The following is a 25,146-nucleotide window of genomic DNA, read 5'->3' as shown; positions in this document are numbered from 1 at the left end:
AGAGGGAGCTGGTTAGCGGATGGCATCCCCGGTAGCAACTCCCACCATCCCAGACCCCCAGGCTAGAGGCAGGCTGTCGTATTATTCTTTAAAGAAAACCACTGGTGACAACATTAGCAAACTGAAGGATTCTTGAGGGACAGCTGCTAATGCAGCACAAATAACAGGGAGTTCTGAGACTGGACCCTGATGTTCCTGACACTGTGACGGCAAGAAACTAAGAAAACGGCTAGTGTGAAGGTCTCTAGGTTGGCAGTTTTTCTGTTTAGCTGGAGGAAGAGAACTCACCTTTGGGGGTCTTGCTCCTTCGTTTAAAAAAAAAATGGAAAACACTTCAGTGGCTTCAATGAGCCTCTGGGTTTTGCAAACCCCGATTCTGCCCTGGAATGGTGTGGCCTGACTCAGCCCACCTATGGAAAAGGCTGCTTCCCTGTGGGCAGGGACCGTCTCCAAGACATTCTGACCAAGGCATTTTTTAGCCAGGGGGTGTTTTGACGTCCCTCCTTCTCCCCTGCCCAGCTAACGTTATTTGTTCCACACAATAAATGTCAACTCTCGGGGTCCTCCCCAGCTCACAGTGAGCACATCGGTTAGAGAATAACCTCGGGCAACTGACAACAGTCACAACTGTGGCCAGCGTGTGACGGATGACAAGTGAGTGAAGAGATCCCATCAGGCTCGGAACAGAAAGGAGCATCAGCTGACCAGAAAGGCTGGCTGAATGTGAATCACCGAAGTCAAGCTGATGTCGCTAAAATGACACATGGTAGATCTGATGACAAAGACGAAGAGAAGGCTTGAACCTCCTCAGCGTCATTTAGGTCACCAAGATCTGAGTCTATAGAAATAACAGCTGACAAACAACTCACAGGGGCTGGAAGAACAATGCCTCAGATTTGATTCTGGTGCTTTAAAAGTAATCAATGAATCAAGTCCTTCCTGTGAAATGCAAACGGATCCCTGAACAGGCAGGAGGGACCCCCTGACCCCGGAGGGCGGGTGGTCCCAGCACGTCCACCAGGTGATGACAGCCATAGCAGGTGGCCCTCCTACCTCGGATCTTGCTGGCCAGATGCTCCTTGGAGGTGATGATCTGGTCCATGTCAGTGCGGATGACCGCCTCCATGGCCGGCCGGGCCAGCTGCAGCTTGGACAGCACGGCCTCCAAGCGTGCCTTGGCCTGTTCATACACCATGCGGTACACGGTGTCTGAGATCTGTGGGCAGGGCGGAGGTGTCAGCGCCAGGCCGAGGGTGCCAGGCGGCTGCAGGCCCCCCACCCCTGCTCCCAAGCCCAGGCCTGCCCACCTGGATCCACTGCCGCTGTCGCTCCTGCGGTTTCCCCTTCAGCCGGGGGGCGAGCTCTGCCTTCAGCTCAGGGCCCAGCTCCTCCATCACCAGGTTGCTCAGGATCTAGGACCGGGAGGCACAGGCCGGGGCAGGGGTCGGAGCATGCCCAGCCCCTCCACATTCCGGCAAGCCCGGCCACTCAAACCCCCCTCAAAAAGCTGCTCTGGGCTTCCCTGGTGGCGCAGTGCTTGAGAGTCTGCCTGCCGATGCAGGGGACACGGGTTCGTGCCCCGGTCCGGGAAGATCCCACAGGCCGCGGAGCGGCTGGGCCCGTGAGCCATGGCCGCTGAGCCTGCGCGTACGGAGCCTGTGCTCCGCCACGGGAGAGGCCACAACAGTGAGAGGCCTGCGTACCGCAAAAAAAAAAAAAAAAGCTGCTCTTTGCTCCACGTCTCCATTGCCCTCCCTCCTAAGCATCATTCCCACAGGTCCCAGCTCACCTGCTTGGGTGTCCTGTAGGATCCTGTAGGGGCCCCACCTCAGGACCATTGCACATGCTGCCACCCTGTCTGGAATACCACACCCTTCCCCCCTTGCCTGCACATGCAAGTGTGTGCGTTTACTTGTCACACGTCTGTTTCTCCTTCTAGGCAGCTCCCTGAGGGCCAGGACTGCATCCCTCTTACAGTGCCCCCCAGCACCTAGTCCAGGGTCGGTGCTCAGTTAATGACTGAACAAAATAACAAGCAGCCCCCGCTGCGGGATCACCTCAGCCTCTACCCGCCCGAACCTGCAGCCAGGCTCCAGAGCCCTTGCCTGGGCCCCGCGCTGACTTGCGCAGCCTCCCCGCCAGCCTCCATGGCCTCACCTGCAGCTCGTTCCCACACAGCATCTCCCAGGTGCCGTACAGCTCCTTGGACTGGCGGTACATGCGGATGGCGTCAGTGAACGCGGGGCCCTCCACCTTGGAGTCCTCGGGGATCCCTGCCCGGGAGAGGGATGTAGAGAGGAGGTCGGTAGGATGGCCCGTGCCCTCCACCGAGACCAATGGGTTGACTGCCCAAACTCCCCCCACCTCTGACCCCCACGGCTCTTGTAGTAACAGCATCAGTAGTTGTTGCAGTGACAGTAACGATGAGAACCCACCAGCAGCAGTGGACAGTAAGACAGCCCTGCTCTGTATCCTCATCTCCTTCAATCCTCCCAACCAGCCCGAGCTGTGGGCACTGTCGTTTCCTCTGCTTTTCCAGATGAAGAAACAGGCTCCGAGGTCAGGCCACTGCCGAGGGTCGAAGGCCAGTGAGCAGCAGAGCCAGGACCAGAAGCCACCACCACCACAAAGGAGAGGCCACCCAGCACGGCAGACGGCATACCAGAGGCGCAGAGACCCTCCCTCCACCAGGGGGCTGCCAACCTCCCCCGCAAAGGGCAGGACAGTAAACAGTCTCAGCTTTGTGGGCCAGACGATCTCCGTCCCAGCCACTCAACCTGCCGTTGTAGCAGGAAAGCAGCCGCAGGCAGTGTGTGAACAAACGAGCCGATAAAACTGGATTTATTAAAATAGGCGATGAGCCCAATTTGCCTCGTAGCCTCGCTGCAGGTCATTGAACCCTAAGGGACCTCAGTTCTCCCTTCTGAATTGTGGGAACAATGACCAGCCTGGCCTCACACACCCACTGTGGGGCTGCAGGGACCACAGTGTGGACTGCAGAGGCAGGGCCTGGGGGCGGGCCCAGCGGGCACCACGTCGCACTTTATTAGTAACTGCAGCCACGAATGGCTCCTGCTGCCCTGGGCCCGCCTTGCTCACCGCCGTGCATCCAGGGGGCTGGAAATACCACTTCTCACTCCTGTCAATGATGGTGGCGGTGGTGGCCCAGATGAGTTTGCCCACCTCCCCCGTGCTGGCGAGGGGGTCAGTGAACAAGGCATGGGCCTCAGACTGGGTGCTGGGGAGGCAGGCTGCAGGAAGTCGCAACATCTGACTTCGGGACGAACGTGGTTAAACACCTCGCAGCCGGCCAGCTGGCCACGAGCCTGTGACCACTGCGTCCCCAGAGCCAAGGGAAGGGGGACTGGCAGCCAGTGCCTCCGAAACCCCGACCTCCACGGCAGTGACCACGGGCTGAGTCACCCCCCCAGAGAAGAGGCCCCTCTCTGGCGTGGGGAGAACCCCTCCCCCTCCACATCCGCTGACCCAGGAATCACCCTGCCTGGTGGGGCTGGAAGAGAGCTCAGAGGTGGGGAAACTGAGGCCCAGCCCCAGCCCTGCAGTGGCAGCTCCGTGGACCAGGATGGGGGCGTGAGGGGTGTCTCACCCTGCATTTCAGGGACCTGAGATGAGGAGGGAGTGACAGGGGCAGAGCAGGGGTGTCCCAGCTGGGGTGCCGCGCAGAGCCCTGGGGTGGGTGCTGCCCAGCTGGGCCAGGGGAGGAAGCCCCTCAGGCTTAAGGAGGGGCACCGTCTCCCAGAGACCAGGTTTTGCCTAGAACAATCCAGCCATGCGCTATATGCAGCCTTTCTCACATTGGGGCATTTACAGTCTGCAGACGGCAAGCCGGGTGTGCCCGGCAGGGTCGCTCTCCAGGTGGCAGGACGCTGAGCCAGAGGGCTGGGCAGCAGGAAGGAGGCCGCCGATGCCGCCTCAGACCCTCAGGACGTCCCTACTCTGCTCGCCGAGTGGCTGAATCAAAAGGGCGGGTGACCCCTCCCGAGCTCTTCCCCTGAGCCTGGCTGTGAGGGGCTGAACTGTGTCCCTTCAAAGTCCTATGTTGAAGTCCTGACCCAGAGTGCCCTCAGAATGTGACTGACTGCTGACAGGGACTAGAGAGGAAATCAAGTTAAAACGAGGGGCTCAGGCTCGGCCTTGATCCCATATGTATGGCTGGTGTCCTCAGAAGAAGAAATCTGGACAAATTGCGCACACAGAGCGGGGACTGTATGAGGACACAGGGAGACGGCAGCTGCCTGCTGGCCAGGGAGAGACACCTCGGAAGAAAACAGACCTGCTGACACCTGGATCTCGGGCTTCCAGCCTCCAGAATTGTGCAAAAATAAATTTCTGTCGTTTAAGCCGCCCAGTCTCTGGTCCCGTGTTACGGCAGACTAAGGCTGAGACCGCACACGCATTCCCTCACCTAATTCCCCAAACAGCTCCCAGAGGGACAGCTGTTCTCAGCCCCACTCTCCCCATGAGGAAACGGGCTCAGGGAGGCAGAGTCACTGGCTCGAGGCCACACCGCTAGGGAACGGCAGCCCCAGGGCCTGAACCCAGACTGGCCGACTCTAGCGAGACCTGGAGACTTCCTGCCTGTGGGGTCCTCAGGGTCAGGAAGCTACATTCCTCAGGCCCGGGCAGCAGGCAGACAGGAAGAGGCCTTGGCCTCTGCAGCCCAGGCCCAGCCCGAGGGGGCAGCTCCGTGCCCGCTGCCTCTTGCTGCTCCAGCTGCTCCGGGAATGCAGGATGTGGGCGGGGGCCAGACGAACTGTGTCCACCCAGCTCGGCGGCCTTCCCCAGCCACCCCCCACTTCCTGGCAGCCCCTGGAGTGAGCAATTCCAGGCCCTGCAAATTCCAGGCCCAGCCCCCGAGGAAGCCGAGAACTTTCCCACAGTCCTCAGGGTGGAGGAAAGGCTCCTCTAAAACCACCCTGTCAGCTCCCAACACCCTGCGGCCGCAGGACGCCTCTCCCCCCGCCCCAGCAGCTCTCCCCGGCCTCCCCTCCTGCCCACAGGACCCACACCCATACCCCTCAGCCTCCTGGCTGAGCGCTCGCTATGTGCTAGGCACGGGGCCAAGAGCTCTACCCAACCCAGCTCATGTATTCCTCCCCACGATCCAGCAAAGCTTATCACAACTGCCATTGTGCGCACGGGGAACCGAACGGCGGCTCTTCCCCACCTGGTCTGTCCCCACCCGGCCTGGCCTGGGGTCACCTGGCCAGGTCTGCCATTAGCCTTGGAAACCTTCAGAGGGAGGAGCTGGGCCAGGGAGGGGGGAGGAGGAGGGACGGTGCCCCAGGCCAGGCAGCCGGAGCCCAGATCGCCTCGGCCGGTCCTGGCCCCTCAGCCCCCGGGGACCTGGGAACAGGAGGCTCTTTGTCGGCGGCAGGGGCTGGCCTGACTAAAGACCTGGTTCCTGCCGCCCGGCAGATTCCAGCCGGGGCAGAGGCAGCCCTGGAGAGCGGAGAGGACAGGGGACAGGTGGGGTGAGCCGAGTCACCGCACAGCCGCCTCCAGGCGTGGGTGCCCACTGTCCATCCAGCGGGTGGAGCTGCGCCCCAGGCATGCCAGGCGGGGAGAGTAGGGCAGAGGCAAGGGCAGGGCGGGAGCAGCGGCCTCCCTCTGCTGCCCAGAGGCCAGGTCACCGGGAAGGAATTTCAGGGTCCAGGATGGGGTTGCTCCTCCCATAAGGGCAGGAAGCCCCTCATGCCCCACCCCTCCGGCTGAGAGACAGTCACAAGCCTTTTTGATCAAACTCCTTAAAGCCCCACAAGGCCCTCCAGACCTGACCCCAGTGCCCCCTCCAGGCCCATTTCCAGGCACCCCCTCCCCACTTCAGGGTCTCGTGTATCCTCCTCTAAACTGCCCACACCCCTGGGCTTCTCTTCATGCTTGCTGCGACCTCCGTCTGGAACTCACCTCCCTCTGCTCTAGAACTATGCATCCTCCAGGTCTCAGCTGAACCCCGGCCTCCCCCACACACAGGATCAGCACCCCCCAGTACATACACACACTCCAGGTTCCCCAGGTGGCTCCCACCCGGCACCCAGCACAGCTGTGACTCATCACCGCCTGGTGTCCTCATCTGTTTAACATCTGTCTCCCCACCAGGCTGCCGGCAGCACGGGGACAGGGGCCATCCTCAGTGCCCAGCCCTGGGTCTGGCTCAGAGACATTAAAAGTTTTGTTAAGTGAATGAGTGACCTGGGAGAGACCTTGTAACTTTGCAGACGGGGACAATGAGACCCTGAGGGAGGAAGGGAACTTCCCAGACCCGGGTCCAGGTCCCTGAGAAGAAAGCAACGGTAGCATAAAACAATCTTTACCAAGCGTTGAGTGGATGCTCACTGTTCACAAACCCTCTGAGACACAGGAGAGATTATTAGCCCCATTTTACAGAGGCTTCAGAAGGTAAGTTGGTCTCCTAAGGTCCTGTTGCTGGAAAGTGGCAGAATCAGGATTTTTATCTTGTGACCCAAGGGCTCAACAACTGCATCCCTCTGAGAACAATATCCCAAATTCTGTTTAAGAGCATCACAGAACTGTTTTCATCAAGGAAGACGGTGAAGGGCAGCATGACAGTGGTTTCGAACAGCCCCAGAAGGAAACGCAGAACAGCTCATAGAGCAGGGTGGCCACACCGCACTCAGCCACTAGGTGTCGCCACTCAGCACATAATCCACGTAACCCCGCTCCCAGCTCCTGGTGCCTAAAGGTGGCTCACCGTTGTTGCAGTGGCGGACGCAGTCCTGCAGGACAGCCTGCCACTTGTCCTGCTCAGCTTCCGTCATCATGCAGAAGTAGTAGTGACGCGCAGAAGGATGCCAGAGGATGAGCGGGAACTGCGTGGGGCACTTGAGGACGGGGGCAGTGCCCGATTTTGATGTGGTCCCTGTGGAGACAGTGCCCTCTGAACAGCTGCCCTCTGTGGCTTCCCTCGGCCAGAGGACGCCAGCAGCTGACCCCTCGCCCTGCCATGAGGGGCAGACTCAGGTCCAGAGAGAGCTGGCCTGTCCCGGGGTGACCAGAGAGTCAGTGGGGAGGCCACGTCCTTCTCTCTTGCTCCACAGCCCGGCTAAAGGAATGTCAGACTCCCCCAGCACCGTTTCTCAGAGCTGGTAACGCAGGCACCTCCCTGGGGTCAGGTTCTAAACTCAGTGCATGAGGCACAAATAACACAGGGTCAGAGCCCACAGGGTCAAAGGCCAAGCATTACCTTCTTGGGTTTCCCTTCAAATTTCAGCAGCAGAGGCCAAAGTGTGGCTTAAATGTCCAAGGCGGGAGGGAGGTATGGATGTGGGAGATAGAGAATAAATAAAAGGGGATTTTTCTCTCTCTGTTTGGTCCGCACGGATATTCGAGATCCAGCGAGATAAGTGGTCCTGGGCTGTGACCTTGCCACTCCTGTTAATAACAGGACAATGGCAGTTCTTCTCTGGGCCCTGGCTCTGGGTCCCTGCGCTCAGCTCAGCACACACAGCACCTCGTGGGGTCTACATAACACCCCAAGGTCAGCCCTCTCAGGGCAGGGGCTGGAATCCAGGAAAGCCAGACTCCAGCTGAGCCCTCAACCACCAAGTCCCACACAAGGGTAAAAGCTGCCCCCAAAGGCCAGCACCTCCCTCACCCCTTGGTCTCCCTGGGATCGTCTAAGAGGCAGATGTCATCCCACAAGTTTTCTGGGTGTCTCTGATGGGGTGGGGTCGCCTAGGATAGCTCCTTACAAATACGGTATTGACTCAGCAGTTTACAAATTGGGGCACCTGGATCACCTTCTCCTGGAAGCCTCTCAGGGACCCAGGGAAGAGGCGGGGTGGAGAGAGGTCCCCCTGCACAGCTGTGACCGCCCGGCTCAGGAAGCAGGGGCTCGGGTGGGGCAACCCCAACGCACTATGTGGCCACAGGAGAACCCCTCTCAGGCCTCCCTTTGGAGGCTCAGGTTGTGCCGGGCGCCTGTGGCTGGCTCTAGGCCCAGCTGGTTTTCCTGCAGGCGTGGAGCCTGGAGCTCCAGGAGTAGGGGCGCCCTCTCCCCTGGACAAATCCCTGGGTGCTTCGCCTGGGATGGGTGGTCCTTTACCTGGTAAGGAGTTGCCAACAAGCTCCAGGTACTGGTCCAAGGAGGTGAGAATTTTGTAGCCCGCACTGTTGATGACAGCTCGGGGTGGGACCTGCCGCTCATAAGCCTGAGGAGGGGGCAAGAGAGATGGTCCCTGGGGGTTACGTGTATGGCCAAGCCCAAACCCCGTCTCCATCCCTGGCTCCAGGGCCCCACTCAGTGTTGCCTGCCCCAGTCAGGGAAGAGGAGGAGGAGAAGGAAGAAGGGGAGGAGGGGGAGAGAGGACTTTGACCACCACCATGACTAGAGGCAACATGGTGTAGTGACCCGGACCCAGGGTCTGGGCTCAAATCCTGACTCCACTGAGTTCCATCTGTGTGAGGCCAAGGATAAGCACCTCCTTTGCTCTAGTTTCCTCATCTATAAAACCAGTGTAATAACAGTTCCTACCTCACAGGGCTGCACGAGGGCCCAGTGAGCTAATCCACTTAACGCATAGCACTGTGCCTGGCACAGCAAGGGTCAGGGAGCACTGCTGAGGCGACTGCTATTATCATCACCACTGCACCTACGGTCTCTACGGGCAGCAGCTACCACTAGCCGAGTGTTCATTACCTGTCAGGCACTGTGCTCCGGTCTCTGCATGCTTCATTTCACAGAATTCTCACAAGCCAGAGGTGAGTACCATTATTAACCCCAAGTTCACACCGCTGGTAAGGCAGCCGACCTGCACGCGAACCTGGTCTGTCAGCCCCTAGAGCCCAGGGTCTTGGACCATTTCCCTGAACTGTCCACTAACTTCCTAAGTCCCCTTGGGAGGCGAATGAGGATTAGCCGCTGCTTTCTTACACCCCTGGGGAGAAAAAATAGTCCTGATGTGGGAGCTCATACAGCAGGGGTGCCATGCTGCACTCAGCCACTAGGTGTCACCACTCAACACATTCCTTAAGAGTGGCTGGAACCTCCAGGGCAATGATTTTCAAAGCGTGGTCCCTGGTTAGCAGCATCAGTGTCACCCAGGAACTTGTCAGAAATGCATATTCTTGGGCCCCCTCCAGACCCGAATCAAACTCAGGGTAGGCCCAGCAACCTGTTTTTTAACAAGCCCTCCCGGTGAGTCTGGTGCCTCCCTCAAAACAGAGGGCGCTCAAGCCTGTCCTTCCGCTGTTCGGCAGAAACGTCTGGTAGAAGAAGGGCCTGTGGCTCAACCAGGTGGGGCTTCCCTAAGGGCCCAAAGCAAAGGAACAATCGCAGGACACCCATCCCCCCACTGCAGGGCACAGAGTTGCAAGGGGGCATCCGGAAGGAAACAGGACCACCACCCAGGGGTCCTCTGAGGCAGGGAACGGCCAGTTAGCTGCCACTGTTGAAGAGCAAGGAAGGGAGGGGCTGGGGAGCAGCAGGAAGCCCAGGCGGGAAGGTGGCTGAGGGCGAGGAGGGCGCTGGAAATGGAGAGATTCGGAGGGCCTCGGGGGTGGGCAGGAGCCAGCAACGCGTGGCCAATGGGGGGAGAGGCAGAGTGAAAGGGGACCCCAGAGAGCTGGGTGGCTGGATGGATGAAATGCCACTTAGAGAGGGCAGGCAGCACAGCAAGGTATGGGGAGGCCGGAAGGGGTGGGGGGAGGCTGCTGAGGTTCTGCTGTGGCCCTGGCAACAGCCAGTGCGGGGAGGAGGGGAGGGATGCGGGTGGAGGTACGGAGTCTCAGGCTTAGGAATGGGGGCCGTGCAGCATCAACTAGTGTAGAAGACAGCAAGCCAGGGGAGGCTGCAGAGAAGGGGAAGAAGCGGCCTGGCCAGGCCTGGGAGAAGCTGGGGTGGGCTGGGGGCCTCACCACTTTGTTCTCGTAGAGCACCAGCCCATAGTTGTGCGGCACGAGGCTGAAGCGGTTCCTCCACTTCTTGCTGTCCTCCTGGTACTGGAAGAGGTTCCCCGAGAAGATGATGCGCTCATCCAAGGGCACCTATGAGAGGGAAAGGGCAGGGAGTGAGACCCAGCCTGGGAATGGGGTCCTCCAAGAAGGTGAGCACGTCCTCCATCCTGACCTCACCAAGGCCCCCGAGGCAGGGCCGCATGTCACACATTCGGCAGATGAGGAAAGTGAGGCTCAGGGCAGTGAAGGGGGCCCCACTGGGGTCCAGGAGGATCAGCGGTAATGCCAGGACTTGAACCCAGGCCAGGCACCACAATACCGGACCCAGACAGAATCCCACCCCATCCTGGCCCTAGGCAGACACAGCTGCCTCGGGACAGGTCTCTAGAGCGCGAGGCAGGCTGCTTCGCCATCCACCCCCACTGCAGTGTGGGTGTGCGACAGTCACTCCAGCCGGAGGGGACGTGCCCACCGGCCAGCACTGGTAAGGCCCCAGCACCTGGGCAAATCTCTTTCCAGCTCTGGGCCTGTTTCCCCTTGGGGCAACAAAAACCTGACCACGCTGGCTCCATAGAGCCTCCCCAGTTCCGACGGCTGACAAGATGGTCTCCGTGAATCTGGGTGGGAGAGGAGGGGACCTCAGCCTGGAGGGTTCCCGTCTGACCAGCATCCTGGTGGACTAGTGGCCAGTGTGGGCAGCAGAAACGCCCAGACCTTCTTGCAAAGCCCTAGCTTTGACTCGACCGCTGACTCAGTGTGACTTCAGCCCTGTCACATCACTTCCCTGAGCCTCAGTTTCCTCATCTGTCAAATGGGACAGTGACAGCACCGACTTCACCAAGGTATCTCGAGGATTCTGTGCAAGGATCACGCAGGCAGTCGGCACCTGGCAGGCAGTACGATACGCGAAGCCACCATGACCACTATTGGGGTTACTGTCAGTGTCATTCTCCAGCTCCTCGGGCTGACTTATTTGGGGAGGGGGAGGGGTGGCCGTCCCAGAGCGAGTGCTTCCTGAGCAGACCCGCACGGGGAAGCTTCAGGAAAGGAGAGACAGGCCACAAGGGAGCAGCCCTCCTCCTGGATGGGAGGAGCTCAGGGAGTCAAGGGTTCCTGTTTCTCAGCAGCTTCTACAACAAATACGGTGCCTTCTGCAAAAGGAAACATGCATCGTGTGTAATAAAGGGAGAAAGTATTGCTATTGTCCTAACGGTGCCTAACCCTTCCTAGCTTCCTCGCTCTGCTTCTGGGTCTGCCCCGCAGCTGGAGTCAGAGGTGAGCGGCCCCTCCCCAGGCATCCTCACCCCCCAGCCCTCTCCCTTCACATGCAGCCTCCTCTCCCCAGCAACTCCTCAAGGGGAAATGCCAAAACATTCTTGGAAAATGAGGGCCTATTGTGCTCAAACAATAGGCCCCCGAAGACTGCTTCCTACCCAGGGATAAAAATATTTACAGGAAAAGAAAACGGTTCCCCCTACCACGCACCTCCCCCCACACACACACAGAGTGGGCTTTGCCCAAGTCACAGAGCTGGGCTCAGTGGTCTATATTTAGACTGGGGCCTACTTCAACCCAGCTCTTGAATCCCCATCTCTCCTAGAAAGGAAAGAGCACACAGAGCTCTCCCGACACCCTGCTCAGACCCTCACTCCCACCCCCAGGCCCCTGGTCTGCAGTCCTCCTCTCTGCTTAGAGCCGGAGCCCAGGCTTGGGCAGTGGGAGGCTGAGGGCACAAGCTCACCACCCAGGCGGGTCTGCCCGGGCGAGTGGGGCTCAGCAGCGCCCCCAAGTCCACCCCTAGATCCTGGGACAGCCCGTAATGGGTAGGTGGTGTGGGTTTGGCTTTTATTTTTAAGACTTTCAAGTGGCAGAGTCACGTGTCCACAGGGAGGTCTGCAGGACACGAAACGGAACCCGACAGCCCAGGCCAAATATTTTGGACTCTGCAAAGCTCTCTGATGCCACGATGGGCATCTTCGGTAAATGGTGAATGGCTAGAGCACAGTTCCCAGGCTCCGACAGCCCGAGTTCCAGTCCCAGCTCCACGGCCCACAGCACGGGAGCCCAGACAGGTGACTCCACCTGTCCAAGCCTCAGTGCCCACATCTGGGATGGGGATGGGTCTAAATCTCAGTCCCTCCGAGCAGTGTCGTACTGGCTGCATGAGCAGCGCCCACACAAAAGGACTGCTGTTTTTATTACTACCATTACTTGTATTATTATTAATTGTATTGTTATTAATTGTATTATTCTTTCTTTTTTTTTTTAAGAGGAAATGTCATTTATTTACTTACTTATTGGTTTATTTATTTGCCACATCTTGCAGCATGTGGGATCTTACTTCCCCGGCCAGGGATCGAACCCATGTCCCCTGCATTGGGAGCACAGGGTCTTAACTACTGCACCGCCAGGGAAGTGTCCCTGTATTATTATTTCTACCAAAAACAATTTATGTGATGATGATGATGATTTCTAGTATTATATTGTTATCATGACTTAGCCTCACTTTACTGAATGACAAAATGGGACCAAAGATTCCTCCTTTTCAGGGATTGTGGGTGATTTCATCTTACTCTTCCTGCTTACATGTTACTCCTGTTTTCTTACCACAAATACTCAACCTTGTGGGTGTTAAAGGCGTTTCTCATGCAGAGTAAATGCTTAGCGCGTCAGGGAACCCCATTTCTGTCTTAGGTTATTGGGACCCAGGTTGCCTGTGACATTTCCTTCCAAATAGGAGAGCCATTCCAGTTCTGCCCACTGGAAGCAGCTCACCTGGGCTGGGTCCAAGGCCATCTTTCCTATTACACAGGTGTGCTCCTGCCAGATACCCAGGCCAGGCCACATCTGCTGCCACAGGGTCAGGAAGTTGCCATGACATCAGGAGACCAGACAGTCTTTTCTGGGCCCCAAATCAAAGGGAGGTGTGATGCTCTGAGAGGCTCTGACACACAGCCCTGACCTCCCCTCCACCCCAGGCAGGCTGGGGGTCAAGACAGAAAGAGACTTTGGTCAGGAATCTGGAACCTGGCTTGAATCCTGCTTCCACCACCCTGGGCCAGCCATTTAAAGGCTCAGCTTCGGGCCTCTGCACCTGCCATTCCCGTGGTCTGATATTCCTTCTCCCATCAGGTCTTCCACTGAGATGGCCCTTCTTCCAGGAAGCCCTCTTGGGCCACCCAGACAAGTCAGGCCCCACTGTCTGAGTCCCCCCTGTCATCTCCTTCACAGCGCCCACTTTATCGTGTAAAGGGCTGTTTACTGTCTCCCTGAGTGTCTGGGGGCAGCAAGGGCAGTGTGGCCCCAGCACCTGACCCGTCACAGTCAGTGTGTGTCCCGACTAGGGGGCCTGTCTCTCGGCGGAATCCTTTAGTCTCAGTGGCAGCTCTCCCGCTCCACTGACTTGACGCCTCCAGCCGTTCCTCCTGCTGAGATGACACCAAAGGGTGACAAATCCTCAAAGCCTGGTCAAGTGATGCCAGCCCCCACCCCTTTGGTCTCATGGCACTTGGTTTTGGGGGAGGGCGGGGAGTGGAATGAAACAACTCCCAGTGCGGGGCCTTTGCGGGCTCTTCCTTCTGCTCTGCCCCCTCCTGTCGCCCCCTGCACACCCCGCTATGCCCACGCCCCTGCCCACACCGTTCCCCCTTCCAGAGACGCCTTCCCAATAATCCGAATCCCACCTAGCCTTCAGAGCTCCATGTGATGCCCACCCCTCCACAAAGCTGCTCTCTCCTCTGGCCCATGACTCTTCCCTCTGGGCACCATTTCACAGACAGAAGAACAGGCTCAGCAAGGTTACCCAGCAAGTGGGGACTCCCACCCCCATTTGTTCTCTCACTGAATCCGCATCCTCCTCTACGCAGGAGGTACCCATCTGGCAGATGAGGAAACAGCCTTGAAGCTTACATCAATGGCCCCGGCCACCAGTTAATAAAAGGATTTGAACCCAAGGCCCCCCCGAGTTCTTTCCCACCAGACCACAGGGTTCCAGCCTCCATCCCTCAGCTACAGCACTGCCCCCGGCCCCTCGAAGCCTGGGCACAGGATGACCCGGGCAGCCCCGAAGAAGGCGACAGGACTGGGGGCGGAAGCTGTGGCGAGGCGAGCAAGGGCGACTTCACAGCCCGCCAACCATGGAAATCAGCCACGAATGCCCCGAGCCCCAGGCACTGGGGTTGGCTGGTCGACCAGTCTGATCCCCAGAGAGAAGCCGCTGGGCGCTCTGCCAGGGGCCACCAGCCAGGAATAAGTAGCCTCTGGGCTGCCACTCAGCCACTCCAGGGCCGGTACACCTGCAGAGGAGGGGGGCTGGCACCCTTCCTTCTCATCACCCCTCCCTCTGCCACCTGCCCAGCCATCCAGTGGGCAGAGGGTGAAGGTCACTGAAAGGGAATGACCCAAGTAATGGGACGTGCAGTGCCCTCAAACAGGACTTCCCTGGGCTGACACAGGGCCCCTGCAGCACCCCCAGAGGAGCAAGGGTTGGCCTCTCACCCCAAGTGCTCAGACCCAGGCCTGGCGACTTCCAGCCGGGAACCCAGAGCCCCACCAGTGCCCCGGCTATCCCCTCACTTCCTCGGCGCCATTCCCATCCCCGGCCCCGTGCCAGGGCCGACCACAGGATCCCCCTCCCCAGGAGGCTCTCCACCTCGTCTGGCCCATGCTGACCCCCAGGCTGGAGCCAGGCAGCTTCCAGTCCTCACTGGACAAATATTGACTGTGCAAACATAATCCTACCACTGATAATGGGATGATGACAAGGCCAGGGATGATGACAGTGTCAGCCAGCACCCGCCCAGCCCCAGGCGCCCAGCCGACAAATCTCTGATCCTCACAGCCACCAGGTTCGGGAGGTATGCTCGTCCGGGTTTAAAGGTGAGCACATGAGGCTCCACAGGTGAGGTAACAGCTCGCGGGCACACAGAGTGTAAGAGAAGGAGCTGGGCTTGGACCAGGCCTGTCAAGATGACTCAGAGCCCCAGCTCTGCTGACGAAGGGGCTGGCCCGGGGGAGTCGCCCACGGTGCTAAAAGGACCTCGACACCACCACCAGGTCACCTGCCTATCCAGAAGCCGGGTGCGGCCCTTAGAGACCATCCAGCAACAATGGGAAACAGAGGCCATGGAGGCCGCCCTGCCCCTGGCCCAGCACCTCTCACCTTGCGCCAGAGCAGCTGGGCCTGTGGCGCCCCGGTGCCCTCGATCTCGTGCCGCATGCTGTTGAAGAGAGCCACACCATACTGGTCCTCGTAGAAGCGGAGGAACTCCGTCAGGATCTTCCCGGTTTTCTCTGCAAGGGAGGGACAAAGGGGCCATGAGGTTGGTGCAGTTGTTTCCGGGCAGCAACCCTGCCCCAGGGAGGGGCACCCGCCTTGCCCCAAATCCCAGTTCATAAAATTGTCCGCACGAGCTCCGTGTTTGCATCTGCACTGCATTCCTGGTAGGGGTGGTGCATTTCCAACACACACGTGGGTGAGCCTCTGGGCTGGGCGGGGCGGGGCGGGGGGGGGGGGGGGGGGGGGCGGGAAGGGCAATGACCCTGACAGAGAAACCACCAAAGACACAAGAAACCAACAGACATGTGAAAAGACGCTCGGCCTCACCAGCCAGCGAACAAATGCAAGCGAAACCAAGATTCCGTTTTCCCCTGTCAGACCAGCCAGGACCAGCCGGGACGAGAACAGGCACCTTAACCAGAACTGGGGGAGTGGGAAGTTGGGACGGCCTTTTTGGAGGGGGACCACAGCTGCATGCAGTTCCAAGGGTGCATGGGTGCCCTTTGATGCTGTAGGAATCCAGCCCACAGAACTCACACAAGGACAGCAGGCATCTATGCACCAGAAATCATAGAAACAAGCCAATTGTGCACGTGGGGAATGATTCAATACCTAGCAGTTCACCCAGGACGGTCAGAAGATTAAGGGGACCTGGGTACAGGTACCAACAAAGGGAAGGTGTCCGTACTCGGCCACGTAAAGAAAACAGTGCTACGGAATCCCATACGGCATATCATCTCATTTAAAATTATTCCTGCATGTGCCTATGAGTGATTTATGCTTGGAGACCTCCAGAAAGAGGTCCGGAAGGCAGCACTCCAGGCTGTTAAGGGCGGCGCACCTGGGTGTGGGAATGAGAAGCAGAGAGCAAATTTCAGTTTCTGCTTTATTCACTTGTATAGCATTTGAACTATTTTATGAGGATGATTCTTTTCACAATAAAAAAAATAAACATTCTAGAATCAACTCATCTACCAAGTTAACAACCCCTTTGCTTTCACTGGCTCTTTGCTTCTCTCTTCGGCTAAAGCAGTTTCTGAACGGAGAAGGAGAGGACTGGGGCACCAGAGCAAGCCCAGCACATGCTGCCTGGGTGTCCCCATTCACAGACGAAGAAACTGAGGTCCAGAGAGGGCTGTAACCCATGCCGAGGGCGCCTCCTCCTTGGGCAAGGCTTCCCGGTCCTGAGTAGCTGCAGCTTGAGTCCTGCCCCGGGGTTCGTGCTGACCCACTGTGCGGCTCCCCTCTTTGGGCCTCAGTTTCCCCCTGCACACCGTGAGGACCAGACTCAATAATGGACAGGCCCTACCACCTCGGACAGTCTTGGATTCCAGGTTCCAAAGACCTGTTCCTTTCTCAGAGGAGAAGGGGCTGAAGTGACGCCGTCCCTCCCATGGCTGGCCTCTGGATACCGAGGGCACCCAGCTAGGACAGCATTTCATTTAATCCTCTCAATAGCTCTATGGGGTACGGCTGGTGTCATCCCCAGTTACAGAGGACACCGAGGCTCAGAGAGGTTAAGTCACTGGCACAAGGTCACACAGCTAGAGAGTGGCATAACTGGAATGCAGTCCTGGGGCCCAGCCAGGAGGTGGTGACTGGGGAGGAAGCCTGAGAGCAGGTGCCACATCCCACACCTAGGGTCTCGGGCAGGCCCACTCCCTCCACTCCTTCCAGAGGCGGCTCAGCCCATGGGTCCGTCTCCACAGGCCTGTGCTCCCCTTTCCTGGAATGAGCTCGTGTCTGTTCAGATTCTGTCTGGGGGGGAGGAAGGGGAGAACAAATGAGGAATTTGCTTTGAATGCCTATTTTTTAAAAACTATAAACAACCAGAACTCTCTCAAACACCACGGGAATTGTTTTGAAAAATGATGAGGCGGGCTGGGGGTGGGGGAAAATGAGGTAACGCACTGGAGCCAAACAGAGAAAACAGGACCGTAGACAACAACAATACTGATAAAACATGTCATCGTCATCATAATCGCTCCGTTTTATTGAGTGCTACCCCAAGCCAATGGGTGGGCAAGTTTCACATGCAGGATCTCAAAGAATCTTCACAAAAACCCTAGGGAGTCAGTGTTACTGTTTTCCCACGTTAAGGATGAGGAGGCTTGCAGACCCAGCACTGGAGAGCCAGGTTCTCAGCCTCCAGCCCAGGGTTTTGCCCCAGCTCTGCCTCAAACAGCCGGACAGCCAATGGGCACTCTCCCAGCACGCAGCACGGGTAGGCTTGGCCCTCGGATCTCAAGGGTCCTTCGGCAACAGCTCTAGGATGCCTGACTCAGCCCTGATGCACCCAGCCTCAGACACAGCATTATTTCCAGAAGGGCTAGAATGTGCCCTGATGCGTGGGAAGCCAGGCCCAGGAGGAAGCCACCATCCTGTGTCGGGACTCAAACCCAGGTCTGTCTGACTCCCAGCATGTTCTCAGCTGCCGGGTCAGCTAAGCCCAGGCATCACGTCCTGGCAGGGAAGGGCCCAGCCAGAAGGCCCAGGCATCGCCCCATCGAGGGGCACACCGAGGCCCACGTTGGGTGGGACTGTGGGTTGAAGAGGAAGCCAGGGGAGGCCGAGGAAGTGAAAAAGAGAACGAGGTGACCCGGATGGAGACAGAAAACGAAGGTGAGACTGACAGGCCTGATGCATCCAGGCTGACAGGGGCAGAGTAGGAGGCAAGAAGGAAATTCATTCTTGGCCTCTCACGTCAGGACGCAGAAGAGTTTATCCAAGTGATGCTGTGGGACCAGGGTCTAGGAGTAGAGGGCACGAGGAAGTGAGAGAGGAGAAGTCACCCGGCAGAGGGTGGAGAGGGGAGAGGGGACAGGGGACAGAAATCTGGGTTGCCTCGCTCAAAGGAGTAGGAAACGAGAAGACAGCCCCATGGGCGCTGCGCCCCCAAACAGGCTGCAGCAGCCCTGATCTCACCCAAGCGCCACCACAGGCATGCCTTGCTACCCAAACTCGAGAACCGTCTAGACCTGGACCTGCTTCCAGATAAACTCTTTGCTACCGGAGATTCCAGAACCAAACAGATCAGACAGTGTGGGGTCTCTCAGTACCCCAATCTGCTCTCCAACCTGGGAGCCGAATGGATTGGGATAGGGAGGGAGGCTGGTCTCTAAGGACTGAGTGCCCACTCCACGCCACACCCCGGGGGCTGCGGACGCCGCCACCCGCCCACTGGGTGAGAGGTTAGGGGCCACAGGAGGAGGGTCCCGGCAGCGCCAGGGAACTGGGTAGCTCAGCTCGGGTTTGGCAACAGAGGGAGCGCTGGAAAGGGAAGACCGTGACGGAAGAGGGCCGCGGGATGGCTTCTTGGCAGCCAGGAGCACATTCTTGAGAGATGTCCTAAGACATCTTGGGAGGAACTGCCACGTGCTGGTACAGAGGAGGTGCCACAGGAAGGCAGAGGATGAGGACTCGGGGGGCTGCGCAGGGGGGCCTAGGTGTCAGGGCTGGAAAGACCTCAGAGAGGCAGGGAGGGGAGGGGGTCCAGTCCCCTCCAGGAACAAAGGGCTCCCAGAGGAGGAGCCCCGAACAGAGTCCCCCAGCAGCCTCTCTGGCCGGACGCTGCGGAGGAGGGTGCAGGCGGCACTGCAGCCCTGGAGAGGCACCTCCTGCCTGCTGAGCTCGGGGGCCACGGCCCAGGCAGCCCCCTCCCTGCAAGGCCTGCTCAGCACCCCACTCTCCCTCCTCGCCACCCTGCAGCAGCGATCTCCCTGGAGCTGCCAGAGGGGTTTAATGACTCGAATCCCACCACGCGTCCCTGCCTGGGTGTCCACGGGTGGTCCCCGAGGCCTCAGGCGCCCCTCTCTCCTCCACACCTACCTGTACCAGCTCTTCCTGCCTCTTCCCAAGCTTCGGGAGACACCACATGCCAGGGATTCGGGGCCTCATCAGCCCAAAGGGGACTGTGAGCCAGAGAGGGTGAGGGGCTCACCTGAGGCCGCAGAGCCAGACCGAGGCAGTCAGGGTTCTAGCCACAGCCTGCTGACCCCCTCCTGGTCCCGGCTCTGACCACTGTCCACAGGGCCCCACAGGGCATCCCTCCTCGCAGCGGGCAGAGAAGTAGGTTGTGGCCCCTCTCCAGAGGCAGGGCCGACTGCAGGGGTCCCTGGCCCGGGAACTGGGAGGCCCTGGCTAGTTGTAGCGATGCAGTTGCTGCTGGGAGCTACGGAGAGGGGCTGGGCTGGAGCAGTCTGAGGATGAGTGCCGGCCTCACCCACCCTCCACACTTTCTCACACATCCTCCCTCCTTTCCTGCACTCAGACCCAGATGCTCTAGGATAAGAAGGTAGCGGGTACTGATGGAGCATGACCTCCAGCCCCAGGCCCTGTGAGTTCAGAATCCCAGTTCTGAAGACCCAGCCCCACAAGCTGCCTAGCTCTCTCAGAACCTCAAGTTCCCCACCTGTAAAATGGGCATAACAGATGGGTCCAGTTCAGGACCTCCATAAATGTTACTACTAATCATAACCATCGTGCTCAGCTCGTAACAACAGTAAGGACTGTTTGAAAGTTTTATTAGCAGGCATAACTTTCATAGTTTGAAAAAATCCAATAAAGTCTTTTTTAAAAAAGAAGCAGGAAGAGAATCGCAAAATAATAATAATGATAAGGATCGGCAGGTCTTCAACAAAGACCTGAAAAAGGGAGCGCTCCCTAGGAGGAAGGAACTGCACAGGCAAGGGTAAGGGGGTGGGAACACCTGGACAGGTGCAAGGGCCATGCAGGAACCCAGGTTCCCACCTGACCCTGGTGGGCTCCCTTGGCATAATCTTCAGCCTCTGCGAGAGCCCAGAACCAATCACTGGGCCCTCTTGTGCCCCTTTGCCAGCATATCCTGCAGAATCAGGACGTAAGCTCATCCCACTCAGACACAGGGCCCGACACACAGACGCACGCAGAGTCTTCAAATGGCCCCGAGGTGAACACAGGTAAATAAACCCTCCGTTTACAGGTGTATAAACCAAGGTCCAGAAAGATTAATGGCTCACGAAACGTCATCTCACTCATCAGTCAACAAAAGCGCCTGAGCACCGACGTGGGGCTGTCATGGGACTGCCTGCGGGGGTCCTGATACCCTTAGGAAACCAAGAGGACGGCACGTGAATTCTGGGAGTGTGGGTGCGGCCACCACTGTGCTCTGCGACCTCAGGGAGCCACTGCCCACCCAGGCCTCCACCTCCACGGCACATCCACAGCACGAAGGCAGCGGCTCCACTCAGACTTGAAGAGGCCACTGCCCAGGACACGGAGGCCAGGGAGACATACACGCAGACACACACACACACACGCCCAGGCCATGGAGGCCAGGGAGACATACACGCAGACACACACACACACACACACACACACACACACTCATTCTCTCTCACTCTCTCTGGCTCTCTCCCCCTGCCCGCCGCCCCAGGGGCTCTTTTGGAGTCTTTTGGCGAGCTGGTTTAATAAGGGATCTTACATCTGTATCTCTGGTTCTTAGGATGGCTCTGCCCCCCAGATGACCGGAACCATGTCTCCAAAGCCTGTACTCTTTGGGACCATCGAGGGTGACCCAGAGGGGCCTCCTTACCAGCCAGTCTTCCTGACTCTGCCCCCAGAACTAACTCCCAGAGTTGACTGGGGTGCCTTTCTTTCCACTGAGGACTTGTGTCTGTTCAAGAGCTCAGGTAATGCTGATAGATTGTCACCCCCACTTTATAGGTAAGGAAACTGAGGCTCAGGGTGACTTGGAGACCTTCTGAAAGACACTTAGCCTAGGGAATTCCCTGGCGGTCCAGTGGTTAGGACTCCACACTCTCACTGCTGAGAGCCCCGCTTCAATCCCTAGTTGGGGAACTAAAATCCCATAAGTGCAGCACAGCCAAAAAAAAAAAAAAAAAAAAGACACTTGGCATAAAAGGGGAAACAGGTGCGTTTCAAACCTAGTCTCACGTCACAGCCTACGCACTCCCCCACCTCTTGAAGCCTCTTCATTCCCAACACAATTTCCAAGGCCCTGCCCTACACTTTCTTGCTGGATCTCTGCCTGTTCCCTAGAGGCAGGCAACACAGGCGTTACAATCCCCATTCTACAGATGAGGAAACCGAGGTTCAGAAAGGCAAAATGACTTTCCCAAGGTCACACAGCTGGTGACTAAGAGCCTAGACTGAAGTCTGGGCTCTCCAGCCCCTACCTGGTCGGAGCTGGCAGGGAAACTTCACTCCTACTGGGTCCTCATTTGTCAATCTTCTGTGGACCTCAATCTTCTACTTGCAAAATGTGTGGGTGGGTCCCTATTGGCTCAGCTGATCTAAAATCGCAAAGATTATCTAATCAGTGCTGGGCTCACCCCAGGAGCTGACTGGGATGCTGGCCTCAGCACCATTTCTTTTTTTATAAATTTATTTATTTTATTTATTTATTTTTGGCCACGTTGGGTCTTTGTTGCTGCACGCAGGCTTTCTCTAGTTGTGGCGAGCGGGCGCTACCCTTCGTTGCAGTGTGCAGGCTTCTCATTGCGGTGGTTTCTCTCGTTGTGGAGCACGGGCTCTAGGCGCACGGGCTTCAGTAGTTGCGGCACGCGGGCTCAGTAGTTGTAAGGCATGGGCTTAGTTGCTCCGCGTCATGTGGGATCTTCCTGGACCAGGGCTCGAACCCGTGTCCTCTGCATTGGCAGGCGGATTCTCAACCACTGTGCCACCAGGGAAGACCTCAGCACCATTTCTGAGCTGCTGGTGAGTCAGCTCTGAGTGGAAGCTGACCACAGCCCCCCTCGGGCTGGACAGAAGAACTGGGGGCGGGCGGTGCAGCAGGACCCAGCATCACCCCAACTTGCAAACACGGCACCGTCTCCACTGGGCATTCAGGCTCTGGGCTCAAGTTCCAGCTCTGCTACCAACTAGCTGTGTGACCTTGGCCAAGGTACTTCCCCTCTCTGAGCCTCTGTTTCCCCCTCTGCAAAACAGCACAACAGTATCTGCCTGATCAGGTTATAAGATCAATGGGCTAAGAGCATAATGCACTTCACCCTGGCAAGGAGGAGGCACGCTGCTAGTGGGGGCTCCTGTAAGGTGCCTCTTGTCTAAGGTTCCTCTAACCCAGGGAGAGGCCCTTGACACAGGCGGAGCAAACCCTGGCCTGTCCCGGCCCAACCCCAGGACCAGCACCACCAGCAGGCAAGGCAGCCAGAAGAATGTTAATCTCTGATCCTCCAAACTGACAAGTTAGGGATCACACTACTTCCTGCACTCAGAGAGCGGGGGCTGGGCCAGAACTGGGGAGGCCCCAAGGTGGCCTGAAGTTCCCTGGTTACTCTGGGGGCCACTGTGCTCAGAGAGAAGGGGCTTGCTGAGCTCAGGATGGGAGGAAGGAGTACAGAGGTCCTCAGAGAGAGGGCCCAGAAAGGTACCTTCCGAGAGCCTCCAGTGCCAAGCTAAGGAGATGCTTTGCCTTCTCGTGGCCCTCCCAAGCCCAGCTCACGCCATACCTGCACTAAAGCCTCTTACCTCGATCATCCCCCCCAACCCTCAACTCAGCCCTGGGGCAGGTGGTGTCTGAACTGCAGGAATGTTTAAGGTGAGGAGACGGAGCCCCAGAGAACGGCCAAGTCCCTCAGCCGGGAAGCAGCGGAGGCAGGATATGAGCGCAGGTCCGGGACCCCCTCTACACTGACAAGACACCACGACGGAGAGGACGCTCTCCAGCCAAGACCACATCCGCCCTGTGCCAACCATGGGGGCTTCAGGCCGGTCCCGGCCCTGGATTGGCCCAAGCTGAGGGCACTGTGCCAGACCCATCCCTGGCTCAGCCGGTCCCTCCAGTGGGCTCCAGGGACACACCTCACCCAAGAGCCCAGCCCTGTACCAGGGCTGGGAGATTTGCCGACTGAAACCAGGAGGGCAGCACCCTGTAGGGTGGGGCAGGGCCACAACCTGCCTGCCTGGTTCCCAGAGCCCAGGGGATCAGGCCCGGGGCGGGAAGGTGGGGGAGGCAACTGGGGATACCAACCCCACCCACCCCAGAGCCAAAGGGACAGCAGAGGCAGAGTGGGGGCAGGGACTGAGCTTCCCTGTGTCACAGAGTTGTCCGAAGTACCACCATCTCCATCATCTGCCTGGCACAGCCAGGGAAGCCTGAGGTCCAGAGCAGTGGAGACACTCTCCCAGGGTCACACAGCATGTCCTGACAGAGCTGGGTCGGTATGCCAGCCCTCAGTGCCCGGCCCGGGGCCTTTCTGCTCAACACCCCCTATTATTATTACTAACGCATAACAGCAACAGCCACTCGCTCAGCAGCTCCTCTGGACCCAGGATGGCGCTACAATTACACGAGTTGCTCTATGTGCTGTCCCCACTTCACATAGTAGAAAACTGAAATTCAGAGAGTTTAAGTGTTTCCGCCAAGGACACACAGCTTATAAATTATATGGACCCAGAACAGTCTGAGTGTTAACAGGGAACAAAAGTTTGGGCAAATGCATCTCACCCCCACCTTCCAGACTGCCAGCCCCTGGGGCGCCCCACAGCACTGGCCCTGTGGGCGGCCGACGGGGCTCCTGTAATCAGGGGGCGAAGCTGGCGGAAGGCGGGTAACGACAGGCTCCATCGGCCAGCAGGAGAGGAGGGCTGGCAGCCCACCCGAGAGAAGAGCCTGAACCAGCAGCTGGAAGCCTGCAGAGCCAGAGCCAGAGCCAGAGCCAGGAGGGGATAGGACAGCTGGGTGCCCCCGGCCAGGCCAGTCCTTGTCCATAAGGGCGACAGCACCCAGCGAGGGAGAGGGACTGATCCAGGGTCAACCGACTTCTGGAGCCAAGAGGATTCCCACCCCAGCCTCCAGCGCAAGGCCATCAGGGTGAGGTGGGCGTCCCAGCTGCCCACGGGCTGGTCGAGAGGCCAGTATAGCTCAGCCCACCTCCACACCAGGCCCCTCCCATCGTACCCCTGCCACGGCCTCCAAATTTCTACCCCCTCAGCTTCCCGTTTCCCTCTGATCCTTCCCACACACAGGAACCACGGGGATCTTTTTGTTACAGCTCTCACCCCGAATCTCCCCTGCTCAAAAATGTCCACAGTTCCCACTGCCTTTATGACAAAGATCAAGCTCCTCGGCGTGCCTGCAGACCCCTGGCTGCCCTTCCTCCCCGTGGGGTCCCTCCGGGTCAGGGACACCCCTCCCTTCTCACTCTCCACTGCACCATCCCTTCCCCCGGGATGTCCCCAGGGTAGGTGGGACCTCCCCCCTCTCCCGATTGCACAGTGGGTAAGGCCTGTGCCCTGTCTCATACCCCCAGGCAGTAGCCACCACATCTGGGACAGGACCTGGCACAAAGGAGGAACAGGAAGGAAGCCCCGAGTGAGAGGCCAGAGGCAGAGGTCTTGAGCCAGGGCCCCCGCCCCGCCCCGCCCCGGTGGGGAGCCACCGCCCACACTGAGCAGCGCAGCTCCACACCCGCCCCAGAGGTTCCTCAGCACAGAATGGGATGCCCGACCCGGAGCCGCGGCTGGGTCCCGGGGCCATGAGAACGTGCACCGTGCTGTCCTTCCTCCTGGGGAAGGTGGCTGCCACCCTCGAGGCTTCCTCCCTGCCAGCCTCAGGTGCCCCGCAGGGACCCTCTGCTGGGCCACCCCTTCCCTGGGGCCAGTTATGAACAAGGAAAAGCCTCACTCCGTAATCCAGCGGCCCCCAGCCTGCCAAGGCCCGGTAACAATGGACACCTGACAGTGCGCCGGCTCCGTGCTTCACGTGGGACATCAAGACAGCCCCGAGAAGGAGGGTCCTCATCACCCCCGAGGACAGAGCGGGACACGGAAGCACGGGGCAGCCGAGGAGCCCACCCGGCCTCACACAGCTGGTGAAGCACAATGCCGGCTGCTGGCGCCCAGCACCCCGCAGGGGGATCTGCCACACTCTGAGCCCCGGCAACAGCCCTAGAAGGTGGGTACAGGTATCA

The 25,146-nt window shown here is 58.6% G+C and overlaps 1 protein-coding gene across 5 annotated transcripts in view; it reads right to left on the bottom strand.

Moving 5' to 3' along the window:
* NIBAN2 (niban apoptosis regulator 2) overlaps positions 1-25,146 on the bottom strand; it is a 51,505-nt gene that overhangs the window by 5,217 nt on the left and 21,142 nt on the right. For 4 of the 5 annotated variants that reach the window (XM_060300399.2, XM_030858604.3, XM_030858602.3 and 1 more), the window contains 7 exons: positions 15,098-15,228; positions 9,898-10,026; positions 8,087-8,192; positions 6,734-6,901; positions 2,158-2,273; positions 1,308-1,412; positions 1,054-1,216 (listed from right to left, as the gene is read on the bottom strand). In XM_060300399.2, coding sequence (XP_060156382.1) covers positions 1,054-1,216; positions 1,308-1,412; positions 2,158-2,273; positions 6,734-6,901; positions 8,087-8,192; positions 9,898-10,026; positions 15,098-15,228 — 918 coding nt within the window. Of the gene's footprint in view, positions 1-1,053; positions 1,217-1,307; positions 1,413-2,157; positions 2,274-6,733; positions 6,902-8,086; positions 8,193-9,897; positions 10,027-15,097; positions 15,229-21,390; positions 24,572-25,146 lie in introns of those variants that run through there. The other variant, XM_060300401.2, reaches the window with a different exon arrangement.

This window comes from Globicephala melas, chromosome 6, assembly GCF_963455315.2.
Source record: "Globicephala melas chromosome 6, mGloMel1.2, whole genome shotgun sequence".
Lineage (NCBI taxonomy): Eukaryota > Metazoa > Chordata > Mammalia > Artiodactyla > Delphinidae > Globicephala > Globicephala melas.
This window is presented reverse-complemented; position numbering and strand designations above follow the sequence as displayed.